The sequence below is a fragment of the Miscanthus floridulus genome, chromosome 14 (assembly GCF_019320115.1).
Source record: "Miscanthus floridulus cultivar M001 chromosome 14, ASM1932011v1, whole genome shotgun sequence".
Classification (NCBI taxonomy): Eukaryota; Viridiplantae; Streptophyta; class Magnoliopsida; order Poales; family Poaceae; genus Miscanthus; species Miscanthus floridulus.
The window spans coordinates 20657601-20673130 of record NC_089593.1 but is presented as its reverse complement, the minus strand read 5'-3'; the positions used below and the strand labels follow the sequence as shown (position 1 = coordinate 20673130).

At 50.6% G+C, this 15530-nt stretch overlaps 1 protein-coding gene across 2 annotated transcripts; it reads right to left on the bottom strand.

Annotated features, from left to right (window-relative positions):
* Positions 1-1114: 1114 nt before the first annotated feature.
* LOC136505252 (cationic amino acid transporter 6, chloroplastic-like) lies at positions 1115-5699 on the bottom strand. 2 transcript variants are annotated; one of them, XM_066500403.1, is made up of 5 exons: positions 5140-5699; positions 4242-4464; positions 3218-3569; positions 2053-2284; positions 1115-1972 (listed from the first exon to the last, which is right to left on the bottom strand). In XM_066500403.1, the coding sequence occupies exons 1-5, from the start codon at positions 5603-5605 to the stop codon at positions 1398-1400; spliced, it is 1848 nt and encodes a 615-aa protein (XP_066356500.1). In that variant the 5' UTR covers positions 5606-5699; the 3' UTR covers positions 1115-1397. The 2 variants fall into 2 exon arrangements, with proteins under 2 accessions (XP_066356500.1, XP_066356501.1); XM_066500404.1 differs by having other exon boundaries at positions 3218-3592; positions 5140-5379.
* Between the last annotated feature and the right edge of the window lie 9831 nt (positions 5700-15530).

The following is a 15530-nucleotide window of genomic DNA, read 5'->3' as shown; positions in this document are numbered from 1 at the left end:
ACGAGGCCTTAGGAGAGCCGAAGAGGAGGGCATCGTCGAGGGATGCGAGCGAACCGTGGTGGAGGACGGTGCCACGGGAGAGGAGGAGCAGGCAGTCCACGACAGAGTGGAGGCGTGCGCTTGGCCGGTGGATGGAAAGCACCACCGTCGTGCCCCGAGCGACCGCGACGGTGCGGAGGCAGCTGACGACCACATGCGCCGAGGAGCGTAGGACGACGAGGCTGATGGAGAGTTGCCCGAAGCCGGAAGAGCCACCGAGGGGCGCGGCGTGCACCCGCAGCTGTGGCAGGCGTGCGCGGGCTCCCTGTGCGCCGTGCCGCAGGCGCCGCAGCCGTGGACCTGCGCGCCGCGGGCGTACACGTCTCGCCGTTCGTGCCGTGCCGCGTGGCGGCCGTCAGGCTCACGGCCAAGCCCGACATCGACGACATCTACGCCTGGATATGCCTCGTCCTGCTCCGCCCCTGGGAGCTGGTGGCGGACATGGGCGACGCCCTGATGAAGAGCGACGGGAGCAGCAGGGGCTGCGGCGCCGGGGACGGCGACGGCCAGCAGCAGCAGCAGCCGGCGCAGCGACAACCCAGTCCGTTGTCTTTCGCCAAGACGCCGACGTGCATGCATCATGTATGCACATGCATGCGTGTGTGCGGCGTCCATCTAGACCCGGAGGTGCCACGTCGGTTAAAAAATTGAAACAAATGGGGTATGGGTTAGGAATGCGTCACTAACAAAGATTATGGACCCAAAAACCTACTTTCAGAGTTGATGAGCCTAAGTGAAACTAGAGCACAAGTTGATGGACCACCCATGCATTTAACTCTTACAATAAATTTATTCAGTAATAACTGTGAATAAAATTTGAGTTGAAAAGGTCACCGATTGTTGCTCATGATTATAACATTATTGGCAATACATAAAGCTCTCTTTCAATAAAGAAAAAGAAAATGTCATCATGAAAACTTGTTATGATAAGTTCCGCTATAAAGTTGTAACAAAAATCGTATAAAAAGTCACAGTAAAAATTGGTCATAGATTTTATCATGCAAAATGTTATACATAAAAGTAAATTCATGAGGTTGATCAAATCATTCACCCACAGCATCACAATATTTTCGAAGGAAGTCCATTGGATTATATTTATATGCATCTATCTTTGCTTGGCATATACATTTTTCATCTTTGCAAAGTTACTAGAGAATACATATCTCTCAGCCTTTGTTCTTGTCTATTTCCTTCGGGCTGTATATATGGTTATATATCACCCACCCTTGTTAGATTATTTTCCTGTGCTCTTGTCAGCATACGACGACGTGTCAAAAATCGCAAGTGAGCCACTCCGGATTAGGTTTAAGTCCTCTCTATGACGTCAGCCAGACACCCCGGCCCAACGCAACGAACTACTACACCGTGCACGCTTGGTCCTGTACCTTGCCGCCGCCGTCGCCATCGAGCCGGCCGCTCTCCTCGGCGTCGTAGCTGGCGTGCACGCTGTAGAGCACGTAGACGAGCAGCGCGGCGGCGGAGAAGATGGCGAAGCGGACGTAGGAGGGGCGGTCGAGCGACCCCAGCAGGAAGACGTTGAGGAAGACGGACGCGGCGGGCACCCAGGGCATCCCGGGGACGCCCCACAGCTCGGGGACGCGCGCCTGCGGCACCCGCGCCTTGAACGCGGTCACCGCGGCCACCGCCAGCGCCGCGCACGCCACCAGGAGGCCCGCACGCACGCCCCGCGGCTCGGGCGGCGCCAGCTTCCACGCCAGCGTGAAGGCGAGCGCGGCCAGGGAGAAGACGGTGAGGAACGCGAGCGTCGGCCATCTCGCGCCGCCGCGGGCGGCGGGCTCGGAGCCGGAGCCGGCGTAGCGGCGGTACACGACGGCGTTGGCCACCATGTAGAAGACGAAGAGCGTGCCGATGCAGACGAGGTTCAGCAGGATGTCCAGCTCCGTGAACAGCGCCAGCGCCGCCGTGAAGACGCCTGCGTGCGATGCGATGCAAGCAAGTCAGCCGCCGGCGTCCAAATGTCGAATGAAAGCTGGAGCGGAACTGCATACGCACCGAGGAAGGCGGATGCGTTGACGGGGGTGGCGGTGCGGGGGTTGACCCGGGCGAGCCACGCCGGCATGACGCCAGAGCGGCCGATGACGCACAGGTACCGCGCCTGCCCCAGCATGGCCACCATCAGCGAGGTGAGGATGCCGAGGCTGGCGCCGGCGCCGATGACGTTGGACACCCACGCGCACCGCTCCCGCCCCTTGAACGCCCCCGAGAACGGCGCCTCCGGGTCAATCTGCACATGATGAGCAAACGAAAAAAAGAGAAACATTCAGACAACCAGACCAGGTGGTGAAAAAGAACTGTCGCAGATTCTAGGCAGCTTGACTGAGAATTACTCCTACTGGCTGTCACTGTTATTCGTGGTCGCAGGTAGTACTCGGTACCGTAGAAGCCAGCCACACTATCGAAAAAGGTAGTGAAAAATCTCGGTGCTTTTCCTCGCGTTAATGGCCCTGTTCTGGCTGATGCTGAAATTTAGCTTACTGCTTATACTGAAATGTTGTGAGAGAAAAACATTGTCCCATGACTGAAAAGTGGCTGTGAGTAAGCTGACGAATATTTACGGTACAAAAGTGGATTCGAGGCCGCCGGTCCAGGGGCGATTGGGACGGCAGATTCATCCCAAATCACGGCACCAACATCCCAGAAAAAAGCTGAGGGGGACATGGAACAAGCAGAAGCCGGTGCCAAGAATCAGATGCAGATGCAGTGGCTGCCTGGCACCAAATCCTCTACTAGTAGTACTGACCACTGAACTAGCCCAACTGACCATATATTCCCCTGAGGTTAGGTGAGGTAACCTACGCAACCAAAGATGAGCTCTAAATATAGGCTTTTCCACTACAAGAAGGAAATTGAAGGCCTCCAAGGACCGTGTACTGTAAATCAGTACTAGCAGCATCAATCGTGTCGTCTGCAACTATAGCCAGCCAATCGGCCTTTTAGAGAGCATATCCCCATTGTTATCCCAAGAATTTCCCTAGACCTCTCTCTCTCTCTGATTCTCAAATGCTGTTATGTACTTATGTTAGATGGAATCTTGAACTAGGCAGAATTTTGGCATCTTCAGAGTTTCATAGACTGATCAGTGAGCAGAACAAGAGGCCATGCTAATGACGCATGGGCCAGGCAGCGTCAGAGCAGAGGAGCGCACGCACGCACGTACCGCGTCATAGGGAAGGAGCATGGACATGGAGGCGGCCATGAGGCAGTAGAGCACGGTGACGAGGACGACGGATCCCGAGACGCCGACGGGGATGTCGCGCGCGGGCCGCTGCACCTCCTCGGCCATGGTGGACACGGCGTCGTAGCCGATGTAGCTCAGGTACACCATGGCCGCGCTGTTGAACACGCCCACGGCGCCGTGCGGGAAGAACCCGCCGGGGCTGCGGGACCGGTCCGCCGGCCGCGTCAGGTTGCGCGCGTCGCCGTGCCGGAACCCCATGCCGATGATGAACAGGATGAACGCCACGTGGACCGCCGTCAGCACCATGTTCACCACCGAGCTCTCCTTGGTGCTGCCGCCGTTGAAATGGGAAACCTGTCAGAAAAGAAAACAAAACGAACTACTAGTCGTTTTTCCTAGCAAAATTTACCGTTTACACCTCTCTGTGTCTCTCAATCATTCAGACGCTGCTCTAATCGAAATTTCTAAAGAAAAGTACGAGAATTCAGACATCAGTCGTGCAGTAGCTAGACTACTAGCTTTTGATTTGATACTCATCTTTTGACGAAGTTCACCCGCATTTGGCGTAATAAAAACATTCGATCACGGAACTAAAAGGAGGGTACTCCAACACTGGAAAACAGAGGCCGACAAGATTCCTTGCCACGGAACAAAATCTCCATTTGATCGACTACTGCAACCACAAGAGGCAGCGAAATGAGGAGGACACGAGAGTGTCGTGCACTTGCTTTTGAGTGCGCAGAAAACAGGTGTTCCTTTCCTTGTCATCGTGCCACTCCCCAGTCCCCACTAACGCAGACAGGAGAGGCATCCGCCAATGGAGAGTGACACACGAAGAGGCAACAAGAAGAGTGACACTTGGAAGCAATAACAAGTATCCTTTTCGCAACCACGATAATCTCTTTTTTATAAAAACAGAAAGAAGACGGAAAAAGCCGAGTGCTACGGTGACACATGAGCGAGCCTGACATCACGAGATGAGAGATTCAGAAAAAGAGGAAACCTGTAGCAGATGCAGACGGTGATGAGGAGGATGACGGCGACGGCGACGAGGTCCACCTGGTTGAACCCGTCGGGCAGGCCGTGCACGGTGATCCGCCACTGGCTGGGCGCGTCCACGCCGACCGCCGTGCCGAGATACGCCGTGAAGCTGCGCGCCACGGCGGCGTTGGAGAAGACGTACTCCATGATCAGGTTCGCCCCCGTCAGGAACGCCGCCAGCTCCCCTGCAGAGTGCAGACGACGATGCAGCAGTCGCTGTCAGTCAGCCCGAGGTCACCGGAACAAATTAGGATTTACTGACGGAGGTTGGAGCACCATGCGAATCTGCACGGCAAATGCAGGGTGGTTGCGAGCGAAACGAAAATGACCGTGACCTTTGTCCTGAAACAGGTATTGCTTGGGTCGGCGGTCTCCGTCTCCGTCTCATGCGGATGTGGGCGAAAAGGGCAAGCCCGTTTGGGTTTGGGCCCGTGATATATTCTGTTGGACGTCGCCGTCGTCCCAGGGACTTTTTTTTTAAAAACCGTTCGTGCCGGGAAAAAAATCAGGAGTCAAGGAATCCATGAAAGGAAAGAAAACATCACTTTGGATTCCTAGCTCGCGTGTGTACCTCGCCAAGAGAGAGGCAGATGGAAATACAGTGATTTTTTTTGGATAAAACATGGTCAAATAGGTATACGTAGTCTCGTGCCGGCTCGTTGGAGAAACAGCAATTTGCAGTTTAATTGTATCCAAAACAAATTTGCATGCCAAACATGGGTCCAGCTTGAGCAGCGCGCGGGCATAAAGAGCACCATGCAGCACCGCAATGCCGCGACCCGCAGGAACGGAAGAAACGGAACGAAACCAAGCGACGGGCCGGGGCGGCCACGGCCCACGACAAACGACTCAGGACTCACCGAACGTGACGCGGAGGTAGCTGAATGCGCCGCCGGCGACGGGCAAGTCGACGGCGAACTCGGTGTAGCAGAAGGCGGAGAGCAGCGCGCATAGCCCCGCAATGGCGTAGGAAACCACGACGCTGGGCCCCGAGTAGAGCCTGGCGGCGCGGCCCGTGGTGACGAAGACGCCCGCGCCCACCATGCCGCCGAGGCCCAGCCCGACGAGGTCCCACCACCGCAGCGCGCGCGCCATGTCGGTGCCCGACCGCGCGCGCACGCGGCTCATCTCCTCCCGGGCCGCCGTCGCGGCAAACGCGCGGCGCGACAGGCGGCGCGGGGTCTGCGCTAGCGCGCGACCGTACGCACGCCAGCTCGCGAACGACGACGACGAGGAGGACCCCGTGCCGCCGATGCCGATGGCTGTGACCCCCGCCGGGTGGTGGTGGACGGCATCTGAGGAGGCCAGCGCCGCGCCCTTGTCCATGGCGCCGCCGCCAAGCGACCACGGGCAGGGGTTGGGTTGGTAGCTGGTGGAGCGGTGGTGGCGGCGGGAGTGATCAGGGGGGGGTTTGGAGAGAAGAGCGGGACGGAGAGGCGTGGCGAGCTGGCGAGGACGAGGGGGTGCGGTATATAAAGAGGCCGGGCGAGCGGGCGGGGCGGGCACCGCCACCGGGCACGGGTGGTAACTGCCACTAGCACGCTGAGCGCTGGTGATCGGTGAAAAAGCAACGGCATAATTCCGGGATTTTTTTTTTAATTTTAACTGTTTTTTAATATAATTTTAAATCTAACCCTGTCGGATTTTTTTTTAAAACTAACACTTTTGGCCGCGCCTATTTTCGTGACGCGGCCAAATGCCTGTGCCGCGCTATGCATGCTGGCGCGGCAGAGGGCTGACGTGGCGAGGGCCGACCTGGGGGACCGATGACGTGGCAGGTCCTGCCGCGCCACCGACCTTGGCGCGGCAGTGCTGCGCCCTGATCCGTGGCGCGGCAGGACCAAATATACCGCCCGAGCAGGTACACCACCTGGCCGCTGCGCCTGTCGCCCGCCTGTGGTACCTGACTGGTTGAATCGAAACGCGTCGCGCCCGTATTTTGTTGAGTTTTTTTCACGGCCGATAGAGAATTTTATAAGTCAATGATTAGTTTTTCGTCTTTCATAATACGGTTATTAACTAATCGATTACGAAAAAATGCCACCGGCGTCCAGATACACTGGGACTGCCGGTTCTCGAAGTAGTTGGTACTTAATCTCGCCGGCAGTGCTGCCGCGACTCAAAGAAACGAATAAGAAGCAAGTTGACAAGCTGCCACATAATATATTCATTGTTTTGACATAAGTTAGGGATAACATAACCAAAGAACCCCGTAAGTTTCGGATGCCAATATTCGTTTGACCTAACATACTAAGACCTAGGAGTATAGTAAGGATCCCTCGGACGCCTCTGTCTTTTCGGATTTGTTGGCAACACATTGAGAGTGTAGCCAACGTCGGTATGGTCGTGTCGACGGTGCGTACGGCTCGTACCCTGCAGGTATATGATACGCACGATTACTTATAATTCTTTATGATCGTTAGTTCATGGAGCCTGCGTATTGAAACAAACTATCTTTGTTAGTACCTGTAAGGCTCCTTGGGTGCCAAGTGGGGCACCACCTAGCTGAGACATACCGATCTCGTCCTGCGGCCATTCGTCCCACTGGTCGTGCTGTCCGCGGAAGCTCGGGGGTTCGTCGTCGTCGTCGTCCTCCTCCTCCTCGTCCTCGATTGCAGGGTCCTTCCCAGAGCTATGATATGGTGGTGTACGCACCGCAGAAGTGGCACCTGTCATCGACTGAGAAGAGCCGGCTGGTGTCCTCAAAGAGGCTGAAGACGTGCCACCCGACCGCGCCGGGAGTGGTGGTTCCTCATAAGGAGTGTCCATGCAGCTCAGCTTCTGAGCTAGCTTTCCTGCAGCTCTTCTTCACCTTCTGCATAAATAGACGTTAAAGTTAGTTCATTACCCAAACGCATATGCACTAAAGAAATATTTTTGAAACGGACAAGTTTATGTTTACATCCACAAAAGCCGCGAGAACGCCTAGCCCCTGCCCTCTAGACTCGTGAAGCCGGAATGCTGCTTTGTTGGATATCCTTGACAATTGTGTCGTCTGGGTAGAGAAACGTGGTTGGACAGTTTTAGTATACATACTTAATACCAAAAGGATAACAAATTGTACCATTCAAGTATCTTACCACGTATCTCTAAAGCGGGGCTCTCTGTAGCTGTGTGTCCTCCCTAGTGGTAACGTCGTACACATCTTCGATGACATCTTCCTTCGAGTCCTCGTCAATCGCCACGTCTGTGTATGGGGGCTTGATATGTGTCCTCGTAGACCTGTGAAGCCACCGCAGGTACTCGTCGAAGGTGTGCTGGTTGTGTGGAGGACCCACAAGGACTGCATGTGGTACCCTGGTCTGCCACAAATGGATGTACGATCTGTGTGTCACGCGTCAGTCCTTGGTCTTGTACCTCTTCCTGTGGTCAAACCTGCAATAAAACGATGTTAGTTGTACCAAACACACATCTGAATTGTTGCATTGTTATTAATCGATAACGCACCCGTGCAATTCTTGGTTGGTGGAGTAAAGAGGTGGTGGGCAGCATGATATTCTTCCAAACTATCTGCAGACCTAGATAGGCAAGTGAATCTCGACCACATGAAAGAAAATAAGAGGGATGTTGCAGCGATACTCGTGTGACTCATCCCTAGTGACAGGGCTGAGATAGTCCTGGAGCTCCGGAGAATCCCAAGGACACCAATGTACCTGAAATTTCGTAATTGAGTTAGGCTGTGATATAGTGTACATCAAAGAAGACACATGTATGATAGCAAAGAGAGCGTAACCTGGTGCTGTGTCAGGACGTCGAGACCGTCCGTGTACTCCCTATACTTGCGCCACGCATTCCCTCTAACTAACTGTGCTTCCGTCCAGATATAGAGAGCTGTAGGGAGTGTATCATGTCCGTTCCATAGCTGCATTGAAAACGATATTGAATTAGCAAAAAAAATCTCATCATATCTAATTGCCTGCAATAATATAATGAACCGAAGTACTTACCGGTAAACCATTATTAAGGGGCCTCCCAACGGGCAATCGTTCCCAACACCAAACCTGGAGTAGGTAGGAGCAACCACCAAGGTTCGCATGTTCTGAGGTGCGACGGCAGGCAACGCATAGCTGTCGATACGTTTATGCCAGGACTGCGCTACCCTAGCTGTACCCCGCTATGTTCTCCCACGGCTAGCGAAGTATGTCAAGGAAGATCCAGCTGATGATGTTGCCCGAGGCGTCTGGGAGGAGGAAAGCACCAAGAAAGTGCCAAAGCCACACTCGAGCGAACCTGTCGATCTGAGCCTCCTCAGCTTGTGGGCCCAAGTACTCAAAGCGCTCCGTGATCCAGGACGACGAAACACCAAAACTTTTCCTGTAATTGATCAAAGAAAATTAGACCCGATGCCAGCTGTAAAGCAATGCAAGTATTAAATAGGCTTGAATTTCTCACTTATTTTTTTTGGAGGCCTCGTCGTCCGGTGGAAGAAAGCCAGTAAACTGAGCCACCAGCTCCCTCCAGTGATCGTTGTCAACTATCCCTGTCACTGGAAGTCCCCCTAACCGAAGGCCTAAAATAGCCTTCACGTCCTGCAATGTCAAGGTCATCTCGCCACAAGGTAGGTGAAACGTGTGGATCTCAGGCTCCACCTGTTATAAGAATAGAACGACTATTAGTAGTCTCAAGTTTGTTAGAAGAAAGTTTACGTACAAAGAATGCACTCGCACCTGTCTACAGCTGCAGTAGTAGTGCTGGGTCAAGGGGCGGAAGACCGTGATTCACAACACGGACAAGCTCGAGGAAGCCGGCACGCCGTATGTACGGCGCGTAACGCTCGTCCCACTGATGCGCCCTGGTGTGCGTGTGGGGCCTCAAAGGAGGCAATGCCACCTCTGCGTCGTTGTCGCTCAAGATGTGTGCTCGGTGCTGGTCATCGTACTCCACCTCAAGAATGGGGTACAACGGGTGCTGCATGGGAGGGGCCATCCTGTTACAAATTGATAAACAAACGTTAGAGTATTCAAATTAACAAAATTTAAATTAACATTATATAGCATTGCAAAATTTGAACTACTTGTAATGCAATATGAAAGCACATGTATATATCGTCACAAGGCTAGAATAAACAAGCGAGCAAAAGAGGTAAAGCCCGATGGTCATGTGCTATGGACGTGGATAGGGGCTAGTGATCGTAAAATAAACACCAACCAAGAAACGAGGGAGCGAGTTACGCTCAGCGGTACGGCCATGGTAGGATTAACCCACGATCGAAACGTTCGAATGAATTACGATCCTTCGACCGGCTCGCTACAATCCCTAACTAAATAACTAACTACAAACTAAATAATAAATACCTAATCAATCACAAACTAAATATCCTAAAACAATAATAATCACAAACTAAATAATAAATACGTAAAATCTAAAAACTACCTACCTAAATCACAAACTAATTATCCTAATACAATAATAATAAAAAATAACTTTAAATCAAGAGAGAGGTACCTTAGGAGAGGGCGGCCTTGACGCGCCGGCGTTCGTGGCGCGGCCGGCGAGGGTACTGCGAGGTGCGGGCGGGCGTGGCGTGGGCGGGCACGGCCGCGTGCGCTGGGCGGCTGGCGGGGCGGCGGCGGCTGGCTGGCGGCGTGAGCGGGCGGGGGTCTCGCGCGCTATATTTATTTGGCCCTGCCACGCCATGGATCAGGGCGCGGCAGTGCCGCGCCAAGATGGGTGGCGCGGCAGAGCCCTGCCCCGTCAGCGGTCAGCGGACCGGGTCGCCGCCACGTCAGCCCTCTGCCGTGCCAGCATGCATGGCGCGGCACAGGCATTTGGCCGCGCCACGAAAATAGACGCGGCCAAAAGTGATAGTTTAAAAAAAATCCGACAGTGTTAGATTTAAAATTATATTCAAAAAACAATTAAAATTAAAAAAATTCTAATTCCTGGGGGGTCGGTCAATTGACCGGAGCACAAGAACCGGCGTCACGGATCCTACACCTGTTATTACCGGAGAGAATTTGCTCGTTGCCATCTAAATCTATAACAATGTGTTCATTGCCATAAAAAATCATAGCTTTCCTTAACTGCCATCAAGTTGTGGTTTTTGATTCCCTAACTGCCATTATGTTAGTCTTCTGTTAGATAGGATGGGGAAGACAGTTTACCCCTCCAAGAATTTGATCCAAGAATTCCTTGAATGCCCTTGCTGTCCAGAACCATATACCAGATAAAATGGAGATCAATAAATGACAGCAACATAAATACGACGGCATCAATATAAATATTATAGGAACATGGCAGGCAACATTTTTAAGAAAAAACAAATCAGAATATAACATGTGAGATCTCCAAAAGTACAAGCTCGGCAATATTTTCAGACTTTCAGTAATTTCAATGGAAATAGCATGGTAAATCTTCAGCACACCAGTACGCAAAATGGTATAAATTGTGCATGTATCTATGTGAATATAGTGACAGCCAGACACGAGAGGCATCTATTGTAGGATCTTAAAAGTAAAAAACAGTGGATGTCCACCTTTGTAGTGTAGTGTGTGACTCGGAACATGAGCATTTGTACAAATCAATGGAAAAATATCTGCATCAGGTGATTGAGGTTGTCAAATTCAAACCCATTTTGGTTTGGCATGCATTGACGGTATAAGCTAGCGTCACCGCCGGACAATTGTTGGCAACAAAACCGAAACTTGCATTGAGTGCCTTGCCCAATATACCCGCCGGGGTGGTGCATGCTAATGTAATAAAATCTTCAAGCAGCAGCAGGCAAGCAAATACCGAAGGTTTTCCACTGATTTAACGTCTGATTGGGAGGGGGTCGCCGGAAATCAGATAACAACTGATGGTCTACACACACACACACCCGTGACATGCAGAAAGGCGCAAGTTGAAGCTTTGCTTTTGTCGTTTTGGGAAAGAAAAAAGAAGCCGCCAAGTTGGAGATCGCTGCTCACGCACGTACATTACGTAGTACATAACTGTCTCCAATGTCGTTCTTGTGAAGCGCTGTCGTCCGGTTTCTTCTTTTACGCGTCTTGCAACTTCTGTCCTTATCGATCCTCCCCACAAATGGATGGTATAGGCATCCACGTAATGCATGGCCGACACGCCCAAAACAAAAGTTCAAAGTCCAAACCCACGTTATCGGGTCTACTCCTATATAAAAACCTAAACTTGATGCATGTCGTACCCTTCATTTCTGGACACCACGTTACTTAGCCTATGTTTAGAAAACACAACTGACTATTTTGGTTTCTACTTATTTTGTCTTAGAAGTGGGTAGTTCAAATGCAAACTTATGGAGTTGCTTTAGAGTTTAGACTATCTTTTTATGGAGGCACATATGCAATGAAACTTCTTTAGGTTATTTTGAATGATGGTAGATACAACTAATTTAGAGAGTAACTTTAAATTATCTATTATAATAGCATAGATGGGTAATTAGAATACGTTTTTTGGGGGGTTAACTTAGATTCACTAGTAGAGAAACGACTTTTGATCCACTTCAAAATTTGGCTTTAGTCCTGGTATTTTTCGCGCCCGGGACTAGAGAAATCTTTAGTCCCGGTTGGTAGCTCTAACCGGGACTAAAGGTCCCTGCCCAACGGCTACTGCGGCAGGCTTTTGCTGCAGGGGACTGTCGATGTTTCACCACCGATAGCCTACCATGGGGGTACCCGGGGCAGTTTGTTCGGGCTTCAGCGTATGCAGAACTCGACGGTAAACGCAAGAGACAGTCGATTTATCTTGGTTTGGGCCCTCGACTGTGATCGAGTAATAGCCCTACGTCCAGTCGGCGTTAGACTTTGCGTTGGATTGATTGTCCAGTGTTGTCTCTAACTCTAACTCAGGAACCCCGCCCTCCTTTATATAGTCAGGAGGTCAGAGTCCTAGTCGGTTTACAATAAGAGTTCCTAGTAGGATTACAGAGTAATACTACTACTAAGATTACATGAAAAGAATCCTAGTTAGACTAGATCTTCTCCCTCCCTTGTGGGGTATCCCATAGGTCCCGAATCGACAAGCCCCCGAGCACTTCATGGTTGAGCTCTGGAAGCCTCGTTTTGTTCCTTCAGGTCTTGCCGAGCAGGAACAAGCGTCGTCCGAGTGCTTTCTTGAGTGAAACCGTGTAGCGCTTCTTGGGATCTTTGAGTGGTGTGTGCTTTTTTGAAGAAAAAAGTACTCCCATCTAGGTGTAGCCCCCGAGCCTCTTGCTATTTGGAACAAGGAGTTGGAGGGTCTTGTCTTGAAACTGCTCTGATTCTTCGTCGAAGGGCTCCCGAGCATATACCCGGGTTCTTTATCAAAAAGAACTCGGATATGGCTCAGTCCAGGTTCTTTTCGTCTCGTGGCCTTGAAGTGGTCTGTCTTGAAGAAGTCTTCTTGGTGACGTACGCTTTTTCGAAGAAAAAAGTGCACTCACTGAGTGTAGCCCTGTCGATGTTTCACCACCGATAGCCTGCCATGGGGGTACCCGGGGCAGTATGTTCGGGCTTCAGCGTATGCAGAACTCGACGGTAAACGCAAGAGACAGTCAATTTATCCTGGTTCGGACCCTCGATCGTTGATCGAGTAATAGCCCTACGTCCAGTCGGCTTTAGCCTTTGCGTTGGATTGATTGTAAAGTGTTGTATGTTGTGTTATATTCTCCACCCAAGGAGCCCTGCCCTCCTTTATATAGTCAGGAGGCCAGAGTCCTAGTCGGTTTACAATGAGGGTTCCTAGTAGAATTACTGAATAATACTACTACTAAGATTACATGGGAAGAATCCTAGTTAGACTAGATCTTCTCTCTTCCTTGCGGGGTACCCTGTGGGTCCCGCATCGACAAGCCTCCGAGCACTTCATGGTTGAGTTCTGGAAGCCTCGTCTTGTTCCTTCAGGTCTTGTCGAGTTGGAACAAGTGTCGTCCGAGTGCTTTCTTGAGCGAAAACATGTAGCGCTTCTTGGGATCTTCGAGTGGTGAGTGCTTTTTGAAGAAAAAAGTACATCCATCTGGGTGTAGCCCCCGAGCCTCTTGCTATTCGGAACAAGGAGCTGGAGGGTCTTGTCTTGAAATTGCTCTGATTCTTCGTTGAAGCTTTATCAAAAACAACTCGGATATGGCTCAGTCTAGGTTCTTTTTGTCATGAGGTCTTGAAGTGGTCTGTCCTGAAGAAGTCTTTTGGGTGACGTGCGCTTTTTCAAAGAAAAAGGGCACTCACTGAGTGTAGCCCCCGAGCCTCTTGCTTTTTGGAACAAAAAGTTGGAGGGTCTTGAATCTTTATGTTGTTTGAAAATCCCTGTTTGAGTGTAGCCTCCGAGCCTCTTGCTATTTGGAACAGAGAGTTGGAGGGTCTTGAATCTGAGTTGTGCAAAGAAATGAAAACTTTTCCTGTTGCAGCCCCCGAGCATATATCCGGGTTCTTTTATTCGAAAAGAACTCGGATGCAGAGCCTTGGCATATTCTCCGGTAGTCTGCTGTTGTCAGATATAGTTGTATGGTGGTGGTTCGATGTAAATGCTGTTTGTTCACGAGTTGTATAGTGTTGGTATATTCTTCCAGATATGGCCGTACTTGAGTACTGTTTCTTCACGCCTGAGTACTCCTTTATTGAGTTTTGTCTTTTCACTGGCTCGTACTTGAGTACTGTTTCTTCACGCCTGAGTCCTCCCTTATTGAGTTCTGTCTTTTCACTGGCTCGTACTTGAGTACTGTTTCTTCACGCCTGAGTCCTCTTTTATTGAGTTCTGTCTTTTTACTGTGTCCTTTGTTGGACTTGTTCCATTGGTGCTCCTAGTTCATGTGCACCGCTTCTTTGGTCTATAAATACCCTCCTAGAGTGCTGTTTTGATTCATCGAGCATTTTGTTGCTTGTTCTAAAGTCTCTGTAGTCATGAATATGATAGTTTGTGAAGTAGAGCAGCCCCCGGGTGTATTTTGTAGTTCTTGTATATCTTATCATAGCTGGAGGAAGTCTTGTGATAGGAATTAGAGGTAGACTAATCCTGCAGTAGCATTGCACCAGGAAGTAGGTGGCGGTAGTTGGAGGAAGTCTTGTGATGTGGGATACATTCCTTCATCCTGCAGCTCTATGCTGATCCTCCTTGCCTGCCCTGCGACTGTCTGGTGCAGATCAACACCTGATCTGGTGTCACATCGGACTTGGGTAGGCAGATGCCTGTAGGCCTTCCCTGGTCCATGTTGTCCTGTCGTGCTGCTGATTTTGGTCTTGGAAGCACTGCGTTCGTCCTTTGAAGAAAACAGTGTAGCCGAGTGTGGTTTGTACTACCGAGTAGAAATTTGGAACACGTAGTCATTCTAGAGCCTAGTTGTATCTGGGTTCCTTTTTGCTACCTTGCTCGCCGTAGTACCGAGTTCATTGGGTCTTGTAAGATGTGTAATCTTGTATTTTTTGAAGCCATTTATAATGGAAAGAATCTTGTCTTCTGAGTTGTCATTCTTTATTTTGCTGATGTTCCGGTTGTTTATGAGATTCCTGAGTTCTTTCTATAAGGACCGGGTTATTGCGTTCCTTGTGAGGTAACCCTTTGTTGCTTCATGGTTGATGAGTTCTTTTTGTAGCAATATGATAACTCTGCCGTGGTGCTGGATGGAGAAGTCTAAAACCTGCCCATTGAACTGTACCATTGTGTGGATTTGTGCCTTCCATAATTTTAGCTGTGTCAGTAAATGGACCGTTGCGTCCTCATGCCATGTTAAAATGGGCCTGGTGGGCCGCGTTTTTACTGATGTAAAATCTATTTAAGGGCCTTTCCTCATCTTTTTCTTTACTTCCCTAATTTTCCCTTGAAACCCTAGTCTTCAAACTTCCGCCCTTGAAACCCTAGTCTTCAAACTTCCACTGCCGCTATTGTTGCCTTCATGTGAGTGCTGCCATCTGAATCATCATTGCCTCCTAGTTCTTTATTGCTCCCGCTAGTATATGGGTAGGAAGAAATTAGCGAGCAAGTCCCAAGCAGCCTTTGTAGATGAGGAGGCATCACTTTCCGTGATTGAGAATCAAGAGTTTATGGCCATGAGGGTTGCTCAGAAGATTTGGCTGGCTCCGACAACGACTGAAGATCAGCTTCGCGAGCTTGTTAGTGATGGTCTAATTCAGAGCAAGGACATTGTTGAATGGAAAGCTCCGGGCGAGCATCGGGTCCCCACTCCAGGTCCTGGTGAGATTGTCATTTTTGTCTCCTTCATCCATGCTGGACTCTGCCTTCCTACTTCTTCTTTTCTTCATCGATTTCTCAGTTATTTTGGGGTTAGCTTGAACCATCTTGCTCCCAATGTCGTCCTCCATCTTTC